The 19,918-nt window shown below is 45.2% G+C and overlaps 1 protein-coding gene across 3 annotated transcripts in view; it reads left to right on the plus strand.

The window, feature by feature from the left end:
- IFT52 (intraflagellar transport 52) overlaps window positions 1–19,918 on the plus strand; it is a 57,658-nt gene extending 37,740 nt beyond the window's left edge. For all 3 annotated transcript variants that reach the window (XM_023227905.3, XM_023227906.3, XM_023227907.3), the window contains 4 exons: window positions 8,191–8,278; window positions 9,417–9,525; window positions 15,380–15,525; window positions 19,635–19,918. In XM_023227905.3, the coding sequence (XP_023083673.1) occupies window positions 8,191–8,278; window positions 9,417–9,525; window positions 15,380–15,525; window positions 19,635–19,682 (391 nt within the window). In that variant the 3' untranslated portion in view covers window positions 19,683–19,918. The remainder of the gene's footprint in view (window positions 1–8,190; window positions 8,279–9,416; window positions 9,526–15,379; window positions 15,526–19,634) is intronic.

The following is a 19,918-nucleotide window of genomic DNA, read 5'->3' on the forward strand; positions in this document are numbered from 1 at the left end:
CTCCAAACTTGTTTAGCTGTGTGGCTACAGGCAGGGTGGGCCCGGACATGGATGTAACTATTGTGATTTTGTCAAGCAAGTGGTATAAAGAGGAAGGGGCAATATCTTTTGTAAATGCCCAGGAATTATTTAGTTGCATGTTTTAGTATAAACAGTAACTGCTATGTATTGTTGTTTTAATTAGCTTATTTTGTAAACCCTTATACATCATATCCAAAAGCTCTGTTGTCGACTTAAGTTTTGTGTTTTTTTTTTTTTTTTTTCCGAGACAGAGTCTCGCTCTGTCGCCCAGGCTGGAGTGCAGTGGCGCGATCTTGGCTCACTGCAAGCTCCGCCTCCCGGGTTCACACCATTCTCCTGCCTCAGCCTCCAGAGTAGCTGGGACTACAGACACCCACCACCATGCCTGGTTAATATTTTTGTATTTTTAGTAGAGATGGGGTTTCACCGTCTTAGCCAGGATGGTCTCAATCTCCTGACCTTGTGATCTGCTCGCCTCAACCCCCCAAAGTGCTGGGATTACAGGCGTGATCCACCATGCCCAGCCTCGACTTAAGTTTTACAGACATTGAACACCCACTTTCTTCTAAGAGCCTGCAAATACTACCACATTTACTGTTTTCAACAATTCTGAAAAGTAGAGAATAACTCCGTAGTTAACTTCTAAGAAGCTGAGGCTTGGGACGATTTGCTCTAAGTTAAACAGCTACTAATCAAGCCCTGACTAGCAATTGTCCTTAGCTCCCCTCTCATCTCCCCTTCCTTCAATATTAATAACAACTAACATTTATTTTAGTTAATAACATTTATTTATCAGGTAGCAAGTACCATGGTATGTTTCTTACGTACTTTGCTTTATCATGTAACAACCACAGTGAGGTTGTTATCTCCATTTTACATCTGAGGACACTGAGGCACAGAGAAATTAAGTGATTTGCTCAAAATCACACAACTAGTTTTCATTGGGACCTGAATTTGAAGCCAGGCAATTTTAACTCTGAATCTTGGAGGAAATTATCTGAAAATTTGTTACTGTTGGAGGTGAGGGTGCTTTTAAGAAACAGCAGGACCAAAGCCTCCAGAGCCACCAAGGCATGGCATCTCCATCACCCCTTCCACAGGTGACAGTCCAGTTACAAATCCTGTAGCTCCTGGCTGCATGTTTGGCTCTTAACTTGCTTGGTTTTGAGCTCTCGTGTTCTCTTCCTCCTCTGCAGCTCAGGGCTTTTCTTGGAATAAAAAAAGATACATCTGACCACTCCACTAGCCACTTGCAGTCTGACCAGCTTCTGCTGTTTTGGCCTAATTCTCCCCTGATATGTTTAAACCAGGTCATTATGATAACTCTTCAGTGTTAAATGAAGGATTAATTGGAACTGCCTACTGTCTTAGTGTCAGCAGAGCCAAATAGTGGATGTTTCAGAGACTTAGACACCTCTTGTATTTGTCTTACATACCACAGCAGAGGCCAGTAGTTACTGGCTTCTGTTGCCTCTATGGTAAGCTCAGATATTTTTATTTGCTAGTAACATCTTTCAGTAGTTTGTTTTCTGAGTTAAAATTCAGTTAGGCTTTAAATATTTATGTCAACTACAGGGCGTTGTTCTGAAGTAATTTCATTTGTCCCCTGGGTTTATCGGCGCCTGTGGAGTATGAGGTAGAGGCGGATGGTGTGGAGTCCCTGCCCTTAGAGTTCGGGGACGGACTGGGGCTTGAAACATGGAGTGGTAAAACCTCATGCAGTGCCAGAGGTCAGGCCATGCCCGAAAGATCTAGTTCAGCGCCATTTCACAGATTCATATTTAGCTTTGTCATCTGTTCTTCCCTTGGTTTTAAGATTAGTTTCTCCAGTCCCCTACCCAGCTCCCATCAAGCCATGTTGGCTAATGGTAAGAGGATAATTAGGGCAGGTGGTGAGCAGAGTGGAGGAAGGGAAGACTTAATGGGACAAAGCCTTTGCTCCAGCACAGTCAGCTCTCTCGGGGGACAGAAAGTGGAAATAAATTCATAGCTGGGGTAGCCGAGGCTAGGACTCAGCAGCAGGATTCTTTGTGAGCAGGTAGTAAGAACTTTAGTTTAAAACTGCCCCTAATCACTTTTGATTTGGGGGCAGACCGAATTAAAGATTCTGGTTGGTAGAGATTGGCTACGTCTGATTCTGATCTTGCCTTTGTCCCATCTTAACCATATAACTTTGGGACGCTACTGTTTATCATTCCTATACCTCAGTTTCTTCTATAAGAGATTTTATACCCACTTTCCACAGTTGTATTGAGGAGTAAATGAAATAAGTTTAAGTGCCTAGCACAGGGTTGGCATAACACATGGCGTGTAGCAGGTGCTCGATAAAAGTTATTTCTCTTCCCTCTGTGGAGATTTGCTGCTCAGTGCTAGGAAAGATTCTCCCCAAGCACCTGGAAATAGTGGAGGAGGTGACAGCGGTGAGCTCAGCTAATCGTCTTTCTGCAGTCACAGACCTCACTCGTAGAAAAAGCTGCCGTGGTCTCTGCCCACTCATTGGCATTTGGTTTTCTAGCTTAACTTTGAAGGACCACAAATAAATATACAAGTTAAGCTGGATGACGATATTTTACTTTGCCTCTTCCCCAGAAAAGTTTAGCCAGCTTAAAAAATTGTGTACAATGCAAAAGGATAACATGAATATTTGAGAGAATGAAGGCAAAGGAGAAGCCACAATAGAAAAATAACACAGGGGTAAGATGAGCTCTCAGCTCTGTAGGCTCGCTCCTAACACTGATCCTCTGCTGGAGTCGCTCTGGCTGGCCTGCTGTTCTGTCAAAATGCCGGGCACCCTTTTGCCTGTTCTTGCTGTTGCCTCTGCCAGGGACACTTTTGAAGATAACTGCATGACTTCCCCCCACCGTCACTCAAGGCTCCTCTGACAAGCCACACTCCATGCCCTTTCCCTGTCTCTTTCTCCTCTGATTTGTGTGTGTGTGTTTTAGACGAAGTTTCACTCTTGTTGCCCATGCTGGAGTGTAATGGCGTGATCTTGGCTCACTACAACCTCCTCCTCCCGGTTCAAGCAATTCTCCTGCCTCAGCCTCCTGAGTAACTGGGATTACAGGCATGCACCATGATACCCAGCTAATTTTGTAGTTTTAGTAGAGACAGGATTTCTCCATGTTGGTCAGACTGGTCTTGAACTCTCGACATCAGGTGATCCGCCTGCTGCGGCATCCCAAAGGGCTGGGATTACAGGCGTGAGCCACTGTGCCTGGCCTATTTGTTGTCTTAATACTTATCAGTTCCTGACATCATTTTTTTTTTTTTCCTGAGACAGAGTCTCGCTCTGTCTCCCAGGCTGGAGTGCAATGGTGCCATCTCAATTCACTGCAACCTCCGCCTCCTGGGTTCAAGCAATTCTGCCTCAGCCTCCCAAGTAGCTGGGATTATAGGCATGTGCCACCACACCCAGCTAATTTTTGTATTTTTAGTAGAGACAGGGTTTCACCATGTTGGCCAGGCTGGCCTCCAACACCTGACCTCAGGTGGTCCACCCGCCTCAGCCTCCCAAAGTGCTGGGATTACAGGCATGAGCCCCTGCACTTGGCTAGTTCCTGACATCTTACTAGTTTTTTTGTTTAGTGTGTGCCTCCCCTCCCCCTACAATGTAAGTTCCGTGATGGCCTGTCTTGGCATCTTCTTTTACTGTTGGTGTACTCCTCCTGTGTAGAACTGCCTGGTACATAGTGGATATTCAGTAATTATTCATTGAGTGAGCACACACAAGTGCATATCGTACAGATCTGTTTACTTGCCAGAAACAGACTTCAGATTTGACTCCTGTGTCTTAATGGTGAAAGGAAATTTAAAAAAACCACAGGAGTTACAAGATTCACTGTGTCCATCAGGCAAAAACAAAAAGCTTATTTAGGAGAAACCTGATATGAAACTTGAAATGTTTCTTTGCAGTTCTCAATGAATAATAATATATGATATGGTAGAGAAGATTCCTGAAAGGATCATTACATTATTTATTTATTTATTTATTTATTTATTTATTTTTTTTTTGAGGCGGAGTCTCGCTCTGTCGCCCGGACTGGAGTGCAGTGGCCGGATCTCAGCTCACTGCAAGCTCTGCCTCCCGGGTTTATGCCATTCTCCTGCCTCAGCCTCCGGAGTAGCTGGGACTACAGGCGCCCGCCACCTCGCCCGGCTAGTTTTTTTTTTTTTTGTATTTTTAGTAGAGACGGGGTTTCACCGTGTTAGCCAGGATGGTCTCGATCTCCTGACCTCGTGATCCGCCCGTCTCGGCCTCCCAAAGTGCTGGGATTACAGGCTTGAGCCACCGCGCCTGGCACATTATTTAAAACAATACATTTTATCTGTTTTTAATTTGGACTTTATTATGTTCTTAGCTTTATCTTTTTAAAAGTCAAAATTGGCCGGGCTTGGTGGCTCACGCTTGTCAATCCCAGCACTTTGGGAGGCCAAGGCGGGCAGATCACCTGAGGTTGGGAGTTCGAGACCAGCCTGACCAACATAGAGAAAACCTGTCTCTACTAAAAATACAAAATTAGCCGGGCATGGTGGCGCATGCCTATAATCCCAGCTACTCGGGAGGCTGAGGCAGGAGAATTGCTTGAACCTGGAAGGCAGAGGTTGCGGTGAGCCAAGATCGCCCCATTGCACTCCAGCCTGGGCCACAAGAGTAAAACTCTGTCTCAAAAAAACAAAAGGTCAAAATTATGTATCTTTCAAATCATGTATTAACTGTTATTTGTTATCCACTATGATTAAGACAAAATTTGGGGCTAGGCATAGTGGCTCACACCTGTAATCCCAGCACTTTGGAAGGCTGAGGCGGGTGGATCACGAGGTTAGGAGTTCAAGACTAGCCTGTCCAACATGGTGAAGCACCATCTCTACTAAAAATACAAAAATTTGCTAGGTGTGGTGGCATGCGTTTGTAGTCCCAGCTGCTTGGGAGGCTGAGGCAGGAGAATTGCTTGAACCTGGCAGGCAGAGGTTGCAGTGAGCCAATATCGCACCACTGCACTCCAGCCTGGGTGACAGAGTGAGACTGTGTCTCAAAAAAAACCAAGTAAATAAAAGAGAATTTGGCTGCCTTAGGTGAGCAGTTAACACCAATCAAAAGAAAATTTAAGATTGAAGTAGCTGTAAAGAGTGATGAAGACCCTTATTCCCAGGAAATCAATTTCCATCTTTGGACAAATCTCAATACCAGAAACTGATTTAAGAAGAAAAGGCTGGCTCACACATGTAATCCCATCACTTTGGGAAGCTGAAACAGTAGCATCTGTTGAAGCCAGGAGTTCGAGATCAGCCTGGGCAACGTAGTGAGACCTTGTCCCTACGAAAAAATTGTTTTTAAATTAGCAAGGCATGGTGGTGCACATCACTCCAGTACCCGCTCGTAGTCCTGGCTGCTCAGGAGGCTGAGGTGCGATGATTGCTAGAGTCCAGGAGTTCAAGATTAAAATGAGCTGTGATTTGTACCACTGCACTCCAGCCTGGGTGACACAGTCAAAATTTATTTCAAAAGTAAGTGTTTAGATTGTGGTTTTTGTGCATAAATGAAAAAAATAAAAAAATAGAAGAAGAAAAAAGATAAAGCACATAATACTTTAAACGTATTGACGCATATGAGTGAGATGGGAAGAATAAATTCACATTTCAAAGTTGGAATTAATATAGGTATTATTATTATTTTGGAAGGGGAAATCTCAAACCTTTACACTAAATCAAAGAAAAAAGTCAGAATTTCTACCAGTCACCAAAGAAAGTGAAACACTACATATCTACATGAGTATCTGAAACAGAAACTAGACTAACTGCCATGAAATTAAATTTCATAAAAATATTTCATTGAAATCTCATTGAAATACGTTAACATATTCTGATCTAAAATGAAAAAGGATTTAACTATGTAATCTATGTAAGTTAGAATGCATATTCTATTTAGAGAGTTGATTAAGTAACATTGATATTATTTTATGAGGTTTTTGTTTTTAAATTTTAAGTTCAGGGGTACAAGTACAGATTTGTTACCTAGGTAAACTTGTGTCATGGGGGTTTGCTGTACAGATTATTTCATCACCCATGTGTTACGCCTAGTATCCATTAGTTATTTTTCCCAATCCTCTCCCTCCTCCCACCCTCCAACCTTCCATAAGCCCTAGTGTGTATTCTCCCCTATATGTCTGTGTGCTCTCATCATTTGGCTCCCACTTATAAGGACATGTGGGCCGGGCGCGGTGGCTCAAGCCTGTAATCCCAGCACTTTGGGAGGCCGAGACGGGCGGATCACGAGGTCAGGAGATCGAGACCATCGTGGCTAACACGGTGAAACCCCGTCTCTACTAAAAAATACAAAAAAATTGGCCGGGCGAGGTGGCGGGCGCCTGTAGTCGCAGCTACTTGGGAGGCTGAGGCAGGAGAATGGCGTAAACCCAGGAGGTGGAGCTTGCAGTGAACTGAGATCCGGCCACTGCACTCCAGCTTGGGCGACAGAGCGAGACTCCGTCTCAAAAAAAAAAAAAAAAAAAAAAAAAGGACATGTGGTAGGCTGGGCACAGTAGCTCACGCCTGTAATCTCAGCACTTTGGGAGACCGAGGTGGGTGGATCACGAGGTCAGGAGTTCAAGACCAGCCTGAACAACATGGTGAAACCCATCTCTACTAAAGATATGAAAATTAGCTGGGTGTGGTGGCGCGTGCCTGTAATCCCAGCTACTTGGGAGGCTGAGGCAGGAGAATTGCTTGAACCTGGCAGGCGGAGGTTGCAGTGAGCTGAGATCGTGCCATTGCCCTCCAGACTGGGTGACAGAGCAAGACTCTGTCTCAAAAAAGAAAAAAGGACGTGTGGTATTTGGTTTTCTGTTCCTGTGTTTGTTTGCTAAGGATAATGGCCTCTAGCGCCATCAATGTCCCTGAGAAAGGACATGATCTCATTCTTTTTTTTTTTTGAGACGGAGTCTTGCTCTGTCACCCAGGCTGGAGTGTAGTGGCACCATCTCGGCTCACTGCAACCTCCGCCTCCCGGGTTCACGCCATTCTCCTGCCTCAGTCTCCTAAGTAGGTGGGAATACAGGCGCCCGCCACCACGCCCAGCTAATTTTTTATGTTTTTAGTAGAGACAGAGTTGCACTGTGTTAACCAGGATGGTCTCGATCTCCTGACCTTGTGATCCGTCCACCTTGGCTTCCCAAAGTGCTGGGATTACAAGCATGAACCACTGCGCCTGGCTTTTTTTTTTTTTTTTCTTTTTGAAACAGAGTTGGCCGGGTGCGGTGGCTCAAGCCTGTAATCCCAGCACTTTGGGAGGCCGAGACGGGCGGATCACGAGGTCAGGAGATCAAGACCATCCTGGCTAACACAGTGAAACCCCATCTCTACTAAAAAATACAAAAAACTAGCCCGGCGAGGTGGCGGGCGCCTGTAGTCCCAGCTACTCCGGAGGCTGAAGCAGGAGAATGGCGTAAACCTGGGAGGCGGAGCTTGCAGTGAGCTGAGATCCAGCCACTGCACTCCAGCCCGGGCCACAGAGCAAGACTCTGTCTCAAAAAAAAAAAAAAAAAAAAGAGACAGAGTTTTTGCTCTCTTGCCCAGGCTGGAGTGCAATGGTATGATCTCTGCTCACTGCAGCCTCCACCTCTTTGGTTCAAGCAATTCTCCTGCCTCAACCTTCCGAGTAGCTGGGATTACAAGCACCAGCCACCACACCCAGCTAATTTTTGTATTTTTAGTAGAGACAAGGTTTCACCATGTTGGCCAGGTTGGTTTCAAACTCTTGACCTCAGGTGATCCACCCACCTCGGCCTCCCAAAGTGCTAGAATTATAGGGGTGAGCGACTGCGCCCAGCCAATCTCATTCTTTTTTATGGCTGCATAGTGTTCCATGGTGTATATATACCACATTTTCTTTATCCAGTCTATCATTGTTGAGCATTTGGGTTGATTCCATGTCTTTGCTATTGTGAATAGTGCTGCAGTGAACATATGCATGCATGTGTCTTTATAATAGAATGATTTATATTCCTTTGGGTATATACCTAGTAATGGGATTGCTGGGTCCATTGGTATTTCTAAAAATAGTACTGAACCACTGTATTTCATGAAGAACAGCACAGTGTGGTCAGTTAGACATGCTGTGCTATGGTGTCTTGTCTTGATCCCTGCTTTTTTGTTTGATTATGAACACAGGGCTCACGAGCAGCTAAATGTGAAGCATGAACCGCTCCAGCTCATCCAGCCTCAGTTTGAGACACCCCTGCCAACCCTTCAGCCTGCGGTGAGTAGGTGTGCTTGGGGGATCCCACTGCAGAGCCCCACTGTTGCCCTTATCTTGTCAGCAGGCCTTCACCGTGGTCCCTTCCATGTGCCATTTGTGGCACTCCTTGTGGAGTCATAGTGCTGTGTCTCTAAACATGCATGGACACCTAATTTGTTAATGTTCTATAGAGACTTCCGTGTGGTATGCTTCCAAATTGAGGAATCAAGGATGTGGAGCCTTCTGGCTATTAAACATTTCCCATTCCCATCTTGTGGGGTTGGAGGGCATATATGAGATTTCTTGGATAAAAAGGAAGAAAACTGCACTGCCCTTCCAGGTGTCAGGGCCTGATTCATAGCATAATTCTCACAGCCCAGGGGATAGTTATGGTTATGTGTGTAAATAGGTTATTTTTCAACATTTCAGCCCAACATGCACTCACCTTGCCTTTAAAATTACCTTGTCTCACCACATTCTGAAATGTTATGAGCCAGTTGGCTTGATCTTGCTTGGTAGCTTGAAATTGGCCATGGTGAGAGGATTTACATTACAGAAAATGGTAAATGCTACAAAACAGGCTTTCAGTTTTGTTTTGTTTTGTTTTGAAAGTAGTTAAACATTTACCCGCATACCATTGGTTCATACCTGCAAAATCTGACTCCACGTTCAATACTTTCTACACTAATCTGCATCTGGTTCTCCAAATAACTTCCATCCCTAAAAACTTATGATTAAATGAGAAAAAAGTTGTATAATCAAACGTTCAACACAAACCTAAGTCCCAAGCTTTGTGTCATCGTTCTGAGTTAATTAGTGTTGGTATGTCAGCTTGGTCAGTTTAGTGGTAATTAGAGCTGGTTCTACTTAGTTGTTTACAGTGGTCTAGTAATCTTTCTTGATATGGGTCTCATGGGTGAGGGTAGACGAGGTGATGGGAGTTTGGGTATTTCATCCTCAGAGAAGAGCTGAGTTACTGTTCTGTAGGGATTTCCATGTGGTGTGGTTCCCAACTGAGGAATTAAGGATGTGGACTTCCTTATTCTCTTTGTGTCTCGTCACTGTTAGTTATCACTTTGGACAAGCTCTTTCTTGAGAGACTTTATTTCCTTTACATTATCCTCTCGCATTTCTAAATGATGACTTTATTTCCTTTTAGGTTTTTCCTCCCAGTTTCCGGGAGTTACCACCTCCACCTCTGGAGCTATTTGATTTAGATGAAACATTCTCCTCTGAGAAGGCACGGCTGGCTCAGATTACCAATAAGTGTAAGTTTGGCCAACTTTTTTTTTGAGATGGAGTTTCACTCTTGTTGCCCAGGCTGGAGTGCAATGGTGTGATCTTGGTTCACTGCAACCTCCGCCTCCCAGGTTCAAGTGATTCTCCTGTCTCAGCCTCCCGAGTAGCTGGGATTACAGGTGTGTGCCACCACACCCGGCTAATTTTTGTATTTTTAGTAGACACGGGGTTTCATCATATTGGTCAGGCTGGTCTTCAACTTCTGACCTCAGGTGATCCGCCCACCTCGGCCTCCCAAAGTGCTGGGATTACAGGTGTGAGCCACCACACCTGGCCTAAGTTTGGCCAACTTTTAAACTTTGTTTTCTCTTATGAGTTTTATTTAGTCATGAATTTCTGAGGATTACTATGAGAGAAAGCTTAGAGTTTATTTAGGAAAAACAAAATATGAATAGGAGTATAAACTTACCATTCTTATTTATGTCATGTAAATAATGTTGGTTGTTCTTCTCAAGGCTATTTAGTTCAGTGAATAAGAACATAGTGCCAAGCAGAAAGCCAAAGGTCTCAGCTTTGTTCCCTGTGAGTCTTTAGTTCTGACCTATTGAGAGAATTAATCTTGACCCTGGCTGCCACTTAGCAAATCTCAGTCGGTGGTCATAGGAGCAGCTAAATAAGGAAATTGAGTCAGGGCCCAAAGAATCATAGAGACTTCAAACTGGACAGGATCTGAGAGAGAGCCAAGTGTGCCCACCTTGACATGTGGATGAAGAAATAAGGCCCCAGGCCACACAACTCCACGATGAGTGGTCCTCCTGACTTTTGGTCTGGGGCTGCTCCCGACATGAATTGCCTCCAACACAGCAAATGGGTCTGCATATGTATGCTCAGAGGCATAAAATTAGCCATCCACTTTAAGGCAGTGGCCCCACTCCTGGAAGTCTAATCTAAGGAGATTATATATATTGTTTTGAGACAAAGTTTCACTCTTGTCGCCCAGCCTTGGGTGCAATGTACAATCTGGGCTCACTGTAACCTCCGCCTCCTGGGTTCAAGCGATTCTCCTGCCTCAGCCTCCCAAGTAGCTGGGATTATAGGCGCCCACCACTACACATGGCTAATTTTTGTGTTTTCAGTAGAGATGGGGTTTCACCATGTTGGCCAAGCTGGTCTAAAACTCCAGACCTCTGGTGATCCACCGGCCTCAGCCTCACAAAGTGCTGGGATTACAGGCATGAGCCACCGCATCCAGCCAACTTCTACACTATTTATTTTAAAAATACAGTAAACTCGAGAGGCTGAGGTAGGAGGATCGCTTGAACGTAGGAATTTAAGACCAGCCTGGGCAACATAGCAAGACCCTATCTCTAAAAATATATTTTAAAAAATAACAATTTTTAAAAATAGAAAAAACTATAAATTTGGAAATAGCTTTAATGTCCATTAGCAGAGGAATGGTCGTAAACTGCATCACAATCATTTGGTAGGAGAATATGTAGTCATTATAAAAGAGGTTCACAAAGGCTAGGGAATGACTCATGTGACACAGACAAAATTTAAGAGAGAAGCCTGAATGAAGGAAGCAAGATACAAAACTGCTTGTACAAGAGGATACCAGCTATGTCAGCAACATCTGTATGTGCCCAAAGCCCAGAAAGAAGTAAGCAAAATGGAAATAGTTCAGTGTAAACAAAGACCTTTACTGCATCTCTATTCTGTGCCAGGCATTGCTGTAGGTCCTGGACAATCAAAAATGAGCAGGACGTAGTGATTAGTCCAGGAGGAATCACAGAACAGTGAAGAAGCAGAAGCTTTGACTTGGCATTTCTGTTTCTAGCAACTGTCCTATGGAAATCCTTGTGGAAATACAAAACAAAATATATATAGCTATGTAGATATTATAGCATTCAAAAAATTGGAAACAGTCTAATGGTCCATACATTAGTAGGGGAATTGGTTTAAAAGTGTATGAAATAAGCCTGGGTCACATAGACCCCATCTCTACAAAAATATAGGCAAAGTGGATCATGCCTATAATTGCAGCACTTTGAAAAGCCAAGGCAGGAGGATCAGTTGAGGCCAGGATTTCAAGACCAGCTTGGACAACATAATGAGACTTTGTCTCAAAAAACAAACAAACAAAAAGGGCTGGGTGCGGTGGTTCATGCCTGTAATCCCAGCACTTTGGGAGGCCAAGGTGGGTGGATCACATGAGGTTGGGAGTTCAAGACCAGCCTGACCAACATGGAAAAACCCCATCTCTACTAAAAATACAGAATTAGCTGGGCGTGGTGGCATATGCCTGTAATCCCAGCTACTCAGGAGGCTGAGGCAGGAGAATCTCTTGAACTCAGGAGGTGGAAGTTGCGGTGAGCCGAGATTGTGCTATTGCACTCCAGCCTGGGCAACAAGAGCCAAACTCCGTCTAAAAAAAAAAAAAAAATTTAAGTAGCCAGGTGGGGTGGCGCACTTCTATAGTCTTAGCTACTTGGAAGTCTGAGGTGGGACGATCACTTGGGCCCAAGTGTTGGAGGCTGCAGTGAGCTATGATACACCATTGCACTCTAGCCTGGGTGACAGAGGGACCCTGTTTCTGAAAAATAAATAAATAGAAACAAAATAGAATATTATATATCTGTTAAAAGAAAAATGTAGCCTGGGCACAATGGCTCCCACCTGTAATCCCAGCACTTTAGAAGGCTGAGGCAAGAGGATCACTTGAGACTAGCCTGGGCAACACAGTGAGACCTCTTCTCTATAGAAAAATAAACAAAATTAGCCAGGCATGGTGGCTCACTCATGTAGTACCAGCTACTCAGGAGGCCCAGGTGGGAGGATTGCTTGAACCTAGGAAGTCAAGGCTGCAGTGAGCTAAGATTGTGCTACTGCATTCCAACCTGGTTGACAGAGCAAGACCCTGTCTCAAAAAATAAAAGAAAAGGCCAGGCGCAGTGGCTCACCCCTATAATCCTAGCACTTTGGGAGGCCAAGGCGGGTGGATCACAAGGTCAGGAGTTCAAGACCAGCCTGGTCAAGATGGTGAAACCCTGTCTCTACTAAAAATAAAAATAAAAAAATTAGCTGGGCGTGATGGTGGGTACCTGTAATCCAAGCTACTTGGGAGGCTGAGGCAGGAGAAGTGCTTGAACCCAGGAGGCAGAGGTTGCAGTAAGCCAAGATCATGCCACTGCACTCCAGCCTGGGTGACAGAGTGGGACTCTGTCTCCAAAAAAAAAAAAAAAAGAAAAGAAAAAAAATGTAGGGCATAAACTTTGACATGGAATGTCCATAATACATCATTAAATGTGATCCCATTTTTGTGAAAACTTACATTTACACACAGAAGCAGACATAACAATAATAATTCTAGGTAGTTGGTGGCAATAGAACTAGGATGAAAGATTGTTACAGCTGTGGGTTTGAATGTCTTAGTAAAAAACATATATTTCTATCATAACTTAAAATGCAAATCAGAAGGAAAATAAAGAAATTACAGCCGGGCGCAGTGGCTCACGCCTATAAGCCCAGCACTTTGGGAGGCCAAAGCAGGCAGATTACTGGAGCTCACGAGTTCGAGACCAGCTTGGGCAACATGGTGAAACCCCATCTTAAATACAAAAAATCAGCCAGGCATGGTAGGGCACACCTGTAGTCCAAGCTAGTTGGGAGGCTGAGGTGAGAGGATGGTTTGAGCCCAGGAGGCGGAAGTTGCAGTGAGCTGAAATCATGCCACTGCACTCCAGCCTGGGTGATAGAACCAAACCTTGTCTCAAAAAAAAGAAGAAAGAAAGAAAGAAATTACAGTATAATGGGCCGGGCATGGTGGCTCACTCCTGTAATCCCAGCACGTTGGGAGGCCAAGGCAGGTGGATCACAAGGTCAAGAGATCGAGACCATCTTGGCCAACATGTTGAAACCCCGTCTCTGGCTGGGCGCGGTGGCTCAAGCCTGTAATCCCAGCACTTTGGGAGGCCGAGACGGGTGGATCATGAGGTCGAGAGATCGAGACTATCCTGGCTAACACGGTGAAACCCCGTCTCTACTAAAAAATACAAAAAACTAGCCGGGCGAGGTGGCGGGCGCCTGTAGTCCCAGCTACTCCGGAGGCTGAGGCAGGAGAATGGCATAAACCCGGGAGGCAGAGCTTGCAGTGAGCTGAGATCCGGCCACTGCACTCCAGCCTGGGCGACAACGAAACTCCGTCTCTAAAATCAAGAACAAAAAAAAAAAAAAAAGAAACCCCGTCTCTACTGAAAATACAAAATTTAGCCAGGCATGGGGGAACATGACTGTAGACCCAGCTACTTGGGAGCTTGAGGCAGGAGAATGGCTTGAACTTGGGAGGCGGAGGTTGCAGTGAGTTGAGATCGCACCACTGCACCCCAGCCTGGCAACAGAGTGAGACTCCGTCTCAAAAAAAAAAAAGAAGGAAATCACAGTATAATGTGAGAAGGGCAGTAATGGCTGTCCATCCTACATGTAGGGCTCCAGAGGATGGCTTCACAGAGCTATGTTGTTGATGGAATTATGGGTAATTTTTTTCTTCTTTTATTTTCTTTCTATAATATTGTTTGTTTTTTGGGGTTTTGTTTTGAGACCGAGTTTCGCTCTTGTTGCCCAGGCTGGAGTGCAGTGGTACGATCTCAACTCACCACAACCTCAGCTCACCTCAACCTCTGCCTCTCAGGTTCAAGCGATTCTCCTGCCTCAGCCTTCCTGAGTAGCTGGGATTACAGGCATGCACCACCACGCCTGGCTAATTTTGTGTTTTTAGTAGAGACAGAGTTTCTCCATGTTGGTCAGGCTGGTCTCGAACTCCCAACCTCAGATGATCCACCTGCCTTGGCCTTCCAAAGTGCTGGGATTACAGGCATGAGCCACCGCGCTCAGCCTTGTTTTGTTTTTGAGATGGAGTCTTGCTCTGTTGCCCAGGCTGGAGTGCAGTGGTGTGATCTCGGCTCACTGCAACCTCCGCCTCCCAGGGTCAAGCAGTTCTCCTACCTCAGCCTCCCGAGTAGGGATTACAGGTGCACCCCACCATGCCTGGGTAATTTTTTTGTATTTTTAGTAGAGACAGGGTTTCACCATGCTGGCCAGGCTGATCTCAAACTCCTGACCTTGTGATCCGCCTACCTTGGCCTCCCAAAGTGCTAGGATTACAGGCATGAACCTCCACGTCCAGCCATTTTGTGTTGTTCTGTTTGAGATGGAGTCTTGCTCTGTCGCCCAGGCCGGAGTGCAGTGGTGCAATCTCGGTTCACTGCAACCTCCACCTCTCCGATTCAGGCTATTCTCCTGCCTCAGTCTCCCAAGTAGCTGGGATTACAGGCCTGCATCACCACATCCGGTTAATTTTTGTATTTTTGGTAGAGATAGGGGTTTGCCATGTTGGCCAGACTGGTCTTGAACACCTGACCTCAAGTGATCTGCCTGCTTCAGCCTTCCAAAGTGCTGGGATTACAGGCGTGAGCCACTGCGCCCAGCCAATACAATATTGTTTTAGTAAATGCTATTTTTAATTACCCATATGCTTTTCTCATAGTGATCTTTGTTGCATTCAGGGAATGATAATTTGATTTCCTACTCTTGCACCTGTTCTTTCTAATGTAGGAATACTAGATCTGAGGAATAGGAAAGCCAGTACCAGTCCAGTTTTATTCTGATTAGGAGTGTCACACTTCTGTCCTAATTTATAAAAGCAGCCCATTAGAGAGCGGTAGAGTTTTTCAGTGTTGAAATCCTGTAGTCACATTACTTTAGGAAGAGGTGAGTGATCTTAGGAAATGTGGAAACATGATAGGGCATACCTGAAACACACTAAGTCTGTACTTTGGGAAGGGCAGAAGTTAAGAATTAATCTAACTACTACTACAACTGTCTTAGGTACTGAAGAAGACCTGGAATTCTATGTCAGGAAGTGTGGTGACATTCTTGGAGTAACCAGTAAACTACCAAAGGACCAACAGGATGCCAAACATATCCTTGAGCACGTCTTCTTCCAAGTGGTGGAGTTCAAGAAATTGAACCAGGTACAGAGTCTGCAAGGCATAGTGTAGTGGGAGCCCCTCCAGTACTGGTATCATCCATGAACTGTGCTTGTCGTGTTTTATGATGTTGATTTAGCCTGCAAGTCTTTATTGAGCATCTACTACGTGAACAAAACAGACAATAATCGCTGTACTTATGGAACCTATGTACTAGCTGGAAGATATAGACAATAAGCAATAAACATAAGTGAGTCACATAGGATGCTAGAAAATGGTAAGTGCTTTGGTATAAAAGAAGTAGAGGCCAGGCACAGTGGCTCACGCCTGTAATCCCAACACTTTGGGAGGCCGAGGTGGGCAGATCACCTGAGGTCAGGAGTTCGAGACCAGCCTGGCCAACATAGTGAAACCCCCTCTCCACTAAAAATACAAAAATTAGCTGGGTGTCATGGTGCATGCCTGTAATCCCACTACTCGGGAGGCTGAGGCAGGTGAATCACTTGAACCCAGAAGGCAGAGGTTGCGGTGAGCTGAGATCACACCATTTTACTCCAGCCTGGGCAACAGAGTAAGACTCTGTCTCAGGAAAAAAAAAAAACCGCTGGTGTGGTGGCTCACACCTGTAATCCCAGCACTTTGGGAGGCTGAGGCAGGTAGTTCACCTGAGGTCAGGAGTTCAAGACCAGCCTGGCCAACATGGTGAAACCCCATCTCTACTAAAAATATAAAAATTAGCCAGGTGTGGTGGTACATGCCTGTAATCCTAGCTACTAGGGAGGCCGAAGCAGGAGAATCTCTTGAACCCAGGAGGTGGAGGTTGCAGTGAGCCAAGATGGTACCACTGCACTTCAGCCTGGGCAAGAGAGTGAGACTGTCTCAGAAAATAATAATAATAATAATAGAGCTGGGTAAGAGTGATCAAGTGTCCTGTGTGTGGCCATGATGACTGGTGAGTATTAAATAGGGCAATCAGGGTGGGCCTCATTGCAAAGTTGTATTGGAGCAAAGACTTGAAGGTGTTGAGGGACTTAGCCATGCAGGTTTCTGGGGGAGGAGTGTCCCAGGCGGAGGGGAGAGCTGTGCAAAGTTCCTAAGGCTGGGCTGTGCCTGGTATGTTTGATGAACGGCAGTGATGCCAGTGTGACAAGAGAACAGAGGAAAGGATAGAGCAGCAGAACATGAGGTTAGAAATCATCTTTCTCAGGCCGGGCACTGTGGCTCCCACCTATAATCCCAGCACTTTGGAAGGCCAAGGCAGGTGAATCACAAAGTCAAGAGATGGAGACCATCCTGGCCAACATGGTGAAACCCCATCTCTACTAAAAATACAAAAATTAGCTGGGCATGGTGGTGCATGCCTGTAGTCCCAGCTACTCGGGAGGCTGAGACAGGAGAATTGCTTGAACCTGGGAGGTGGAGGTTGCAGTGAGCCAAGACTGCGCCACTGCACTCCGTCCAGCCTAGTGACAGAGCAAGACTCCGTCTCAGGAAAAAAAAAAAAGAAAGAAAGAAATGATCTTTCTCTGACTGAGGACCAATAACTTTAAAATTATCCCTGGCCTTCTTTTTTCCATTCCTTGACAGGATTTCAAAATTTGAATGCCCAGCCAGTGTTGGTAAATAGGCATTCATACCCTACTGATGGGAGAATAAGTTGGTTCCACTTGTCTGGAGATATTTTTATAATACTGTTGAAAAGCCCTAAAATGTATATACCTTTGACCCATTCTAATCTTCAGAATTTGTTTTAATAATATAATTCTGAATATGTGCAGATTTATCAACCAGGATTCTCAGTGCAGCATTATTTTATAGAAGAAAAATCTTCGTCAATAGGGAACTGGTTAAGGGTACATCCATAAGATTAAAAATGTTTTTAAAAATGTTTGGCTGGGGGCCGGGCGCGGTGGCTCAAGCCTGTAATCCCAGCACTTTGGGAGGCCGAGACGGGCGGATCACGAGGTCAGGAGATCGAGACCATCCTGGCTAACACAGTGAAACCCCGTCTCTACTAAAAATACAAAAAACTAGCCGGGCGAGGTGGCGGGCGCCTGTAGTCCCAGCTACTCCGGAGGCTGAGGCAGGAGAATGGCGTAAACCCGGGAGGCGGAGCTTGCAGTGAGCTGAGATCTGGCCACTGCACTCCAGCTCGGGCGACAGAGCAAGACTCCGTCTCAAAAAAAAATAATAATAAAATAAAAATGTTTGGCTGGGCATGGTGGCTGACCCCTGTAATCCCAGCACTTTGGGAGGCCGAGGTGGGTGGATCACTAGGTCAGGAGTTCAGGATCAGCCTGACCAACATGGTGAACCCTCATCTCTACTAAAAATACAAAAATTAGCCAGGCGTGGTGGCATGCGCCTGTAATCCCTGCTACTCAGGAGGCTGAGGCAGGAGAATTGCTTGAACCCGGGAGGCATAGGTTGGCAGTGAGCTGAGAACGTGCCATTGCACTCCAGCCTGGGAGACAGAGCGAGACTCCATCTCAAAAAAATAAATAAAAAATAAAAATAAAAATGTTTAAGGACTTGGGCCAGGCGCTGTGGCTCACGCCTGTAATCCCAACACTTTGGGAGGCCAAGGTAGGTAGATGTATCACTTGAGGTCAGGAATTCTAGACCAGCCTGGCCAACACGATGAAACCCCATCCCTACTAAAAATAAAATATTAACTGGGTGTGGTGGCCCGTGCCTGTAGTACTAGTTACTCAGGAGGCTGAGGCAAGAGAATCGCTTGAACCTGGGAGGCGGAGGTTGCAGTGAGCCAAGATTGCACCACTGCACTCCAACCTGGGCAACGAGTAAGACTCAGGAAAAAAAAAAAAAAAAAAAAGTTTAAGGACTTGGGAATACATTCATGATACAGTAAATATGGGGCAGGGAGAGACTAAAGAACAGTGTATAGAGAGATTCTACTTTTTTTTTTTTTTTTTTTGAGACGGAGTCTTGCTCTGTCGCCCGGGCTGGAGTGCAGTGGCCAGATCTCAGCTCACTGCAAGCTCCGCCTCCCGGGTTTTCGCCATTCTCCTGCCTCAGCCTCCCGAGTAGCTGGGACTACAGGCGCCGCCACCGCGCCCGGCTAGTTTTTTGTAGTTTTTTTTAGTAGAGACGGGGTTTTACCGTGTTAGCCAGGATGGTCTCGATCTCCTGACCTCGTGATCTGCCCGTCTCGGCCTCCCAAAGTGCTGGGATTTCAGGCTTGAGCCACCGCGCCCGGCCGAGATTCTACTTTCTTTACAGAATACACACAATACATAGAATTATTTCGCATAATAAAAAAATAACATAAAGATATTTATCCTTGGGGCCGGGCACAGTGGCTCACACCTGGGGAGGTTGAGGTTGCAGTGAGCTGTGATCATGCCACTGCATTCCATCCTGGAATTGAGACCCTATCTTAAAAAAAAAAAGATAGTGTTTAATTTTTATTTTCCTTCTTTATTATAATCTCTATAGTGACTGTGTCACTTTTGCAGCAAAAAAAAAGAGTGTTTTTTAATGTAAGCAGGCAAAATTCAAGCTTAGGATTTTAGATGCTGAGTGGGAAGACCAATTAGTTTTTGAGCCTCTCCTGGAAGGAAGCTGGCTCTGACAGATGCTCATTTGACAATGTTTCACTCTCCACCTCTAGCATGGTGCTGGAGGCTGGGGCCATAGCAGTGAACAAGATGAGTGCAGTCCTTGCTGTCCTCGCAGAGCTCTGTGTAGTGGGAGACAGGAGTGTATGGGCAGTTACTGTGGTCTAAGTGCCATCCATGAAGGGAACCCAGAGATGAGGGTTTTGATGTGGCTGCTCAGCAGTGAGTGATGGGATGGGAGGTCAGGTAGGTTCCCAGCAGTACTCAATCTGGTGGCATGCTAGAACAGGCACCAAGGCCAATGTAAGAAGTCTGGTGTGGTCTTTGCACCCGTGCTTTCAACTCTGTTTGTTACTCATCATGGTGGGTAGTGGGCAGTGGTCACAAGCCCTGCCCTGGTAGGGCAAAAGGATCAAAATTTGATCCTTGAGTTGGATTCAGCCCTAAAGCCAGATATTATGTATATGTCCTAATTAATGAAGATTCAGAATCTCTAAATTCCAAAGCACTGAAGAGTTTACATTTCAGGCTTTATACTGAAATACTAAAATTCTGTCTTATTCTCTCATCCAGGAACATGACATCGATACAAGTGAAACAGCATTCCAGAACAATTTCTGAAGACCATGCCTCTTGAAGCTTTTTCTGCCTCCTGATTCTCTCTTTATAAACTATTTTCAAATTGTTCCTCAACTCCTTATCAAAATTGTTTATACACTCTTTCCTCCATGAGCTATGAAAGGTATATGCATCTTCTGTAATACCCAGATAGGTATAAGATTTTTCACAAAATCCTTATGTAAGATACATTCCGTTTTTAAAAATTAAATGTATGGTTGCATCTGTCTTTTTATACC

This window comes from Piliocolobus tephrosceles, chromosome 20 (genome assembly GCF_002776525.5).
Source record: "Piliocolobus tephrosceles isolate RC106 chromosome 20, ASM277652v3, whole genome shotgun sequence".
NCBI classification, from domain to species: domain Eukaryota; kingdom Metazoa; phylum Chordata; class Mammalia; order Primates; family Cercopithecidae; genus Piliocolobus; species Piliocolobus tephrosceles.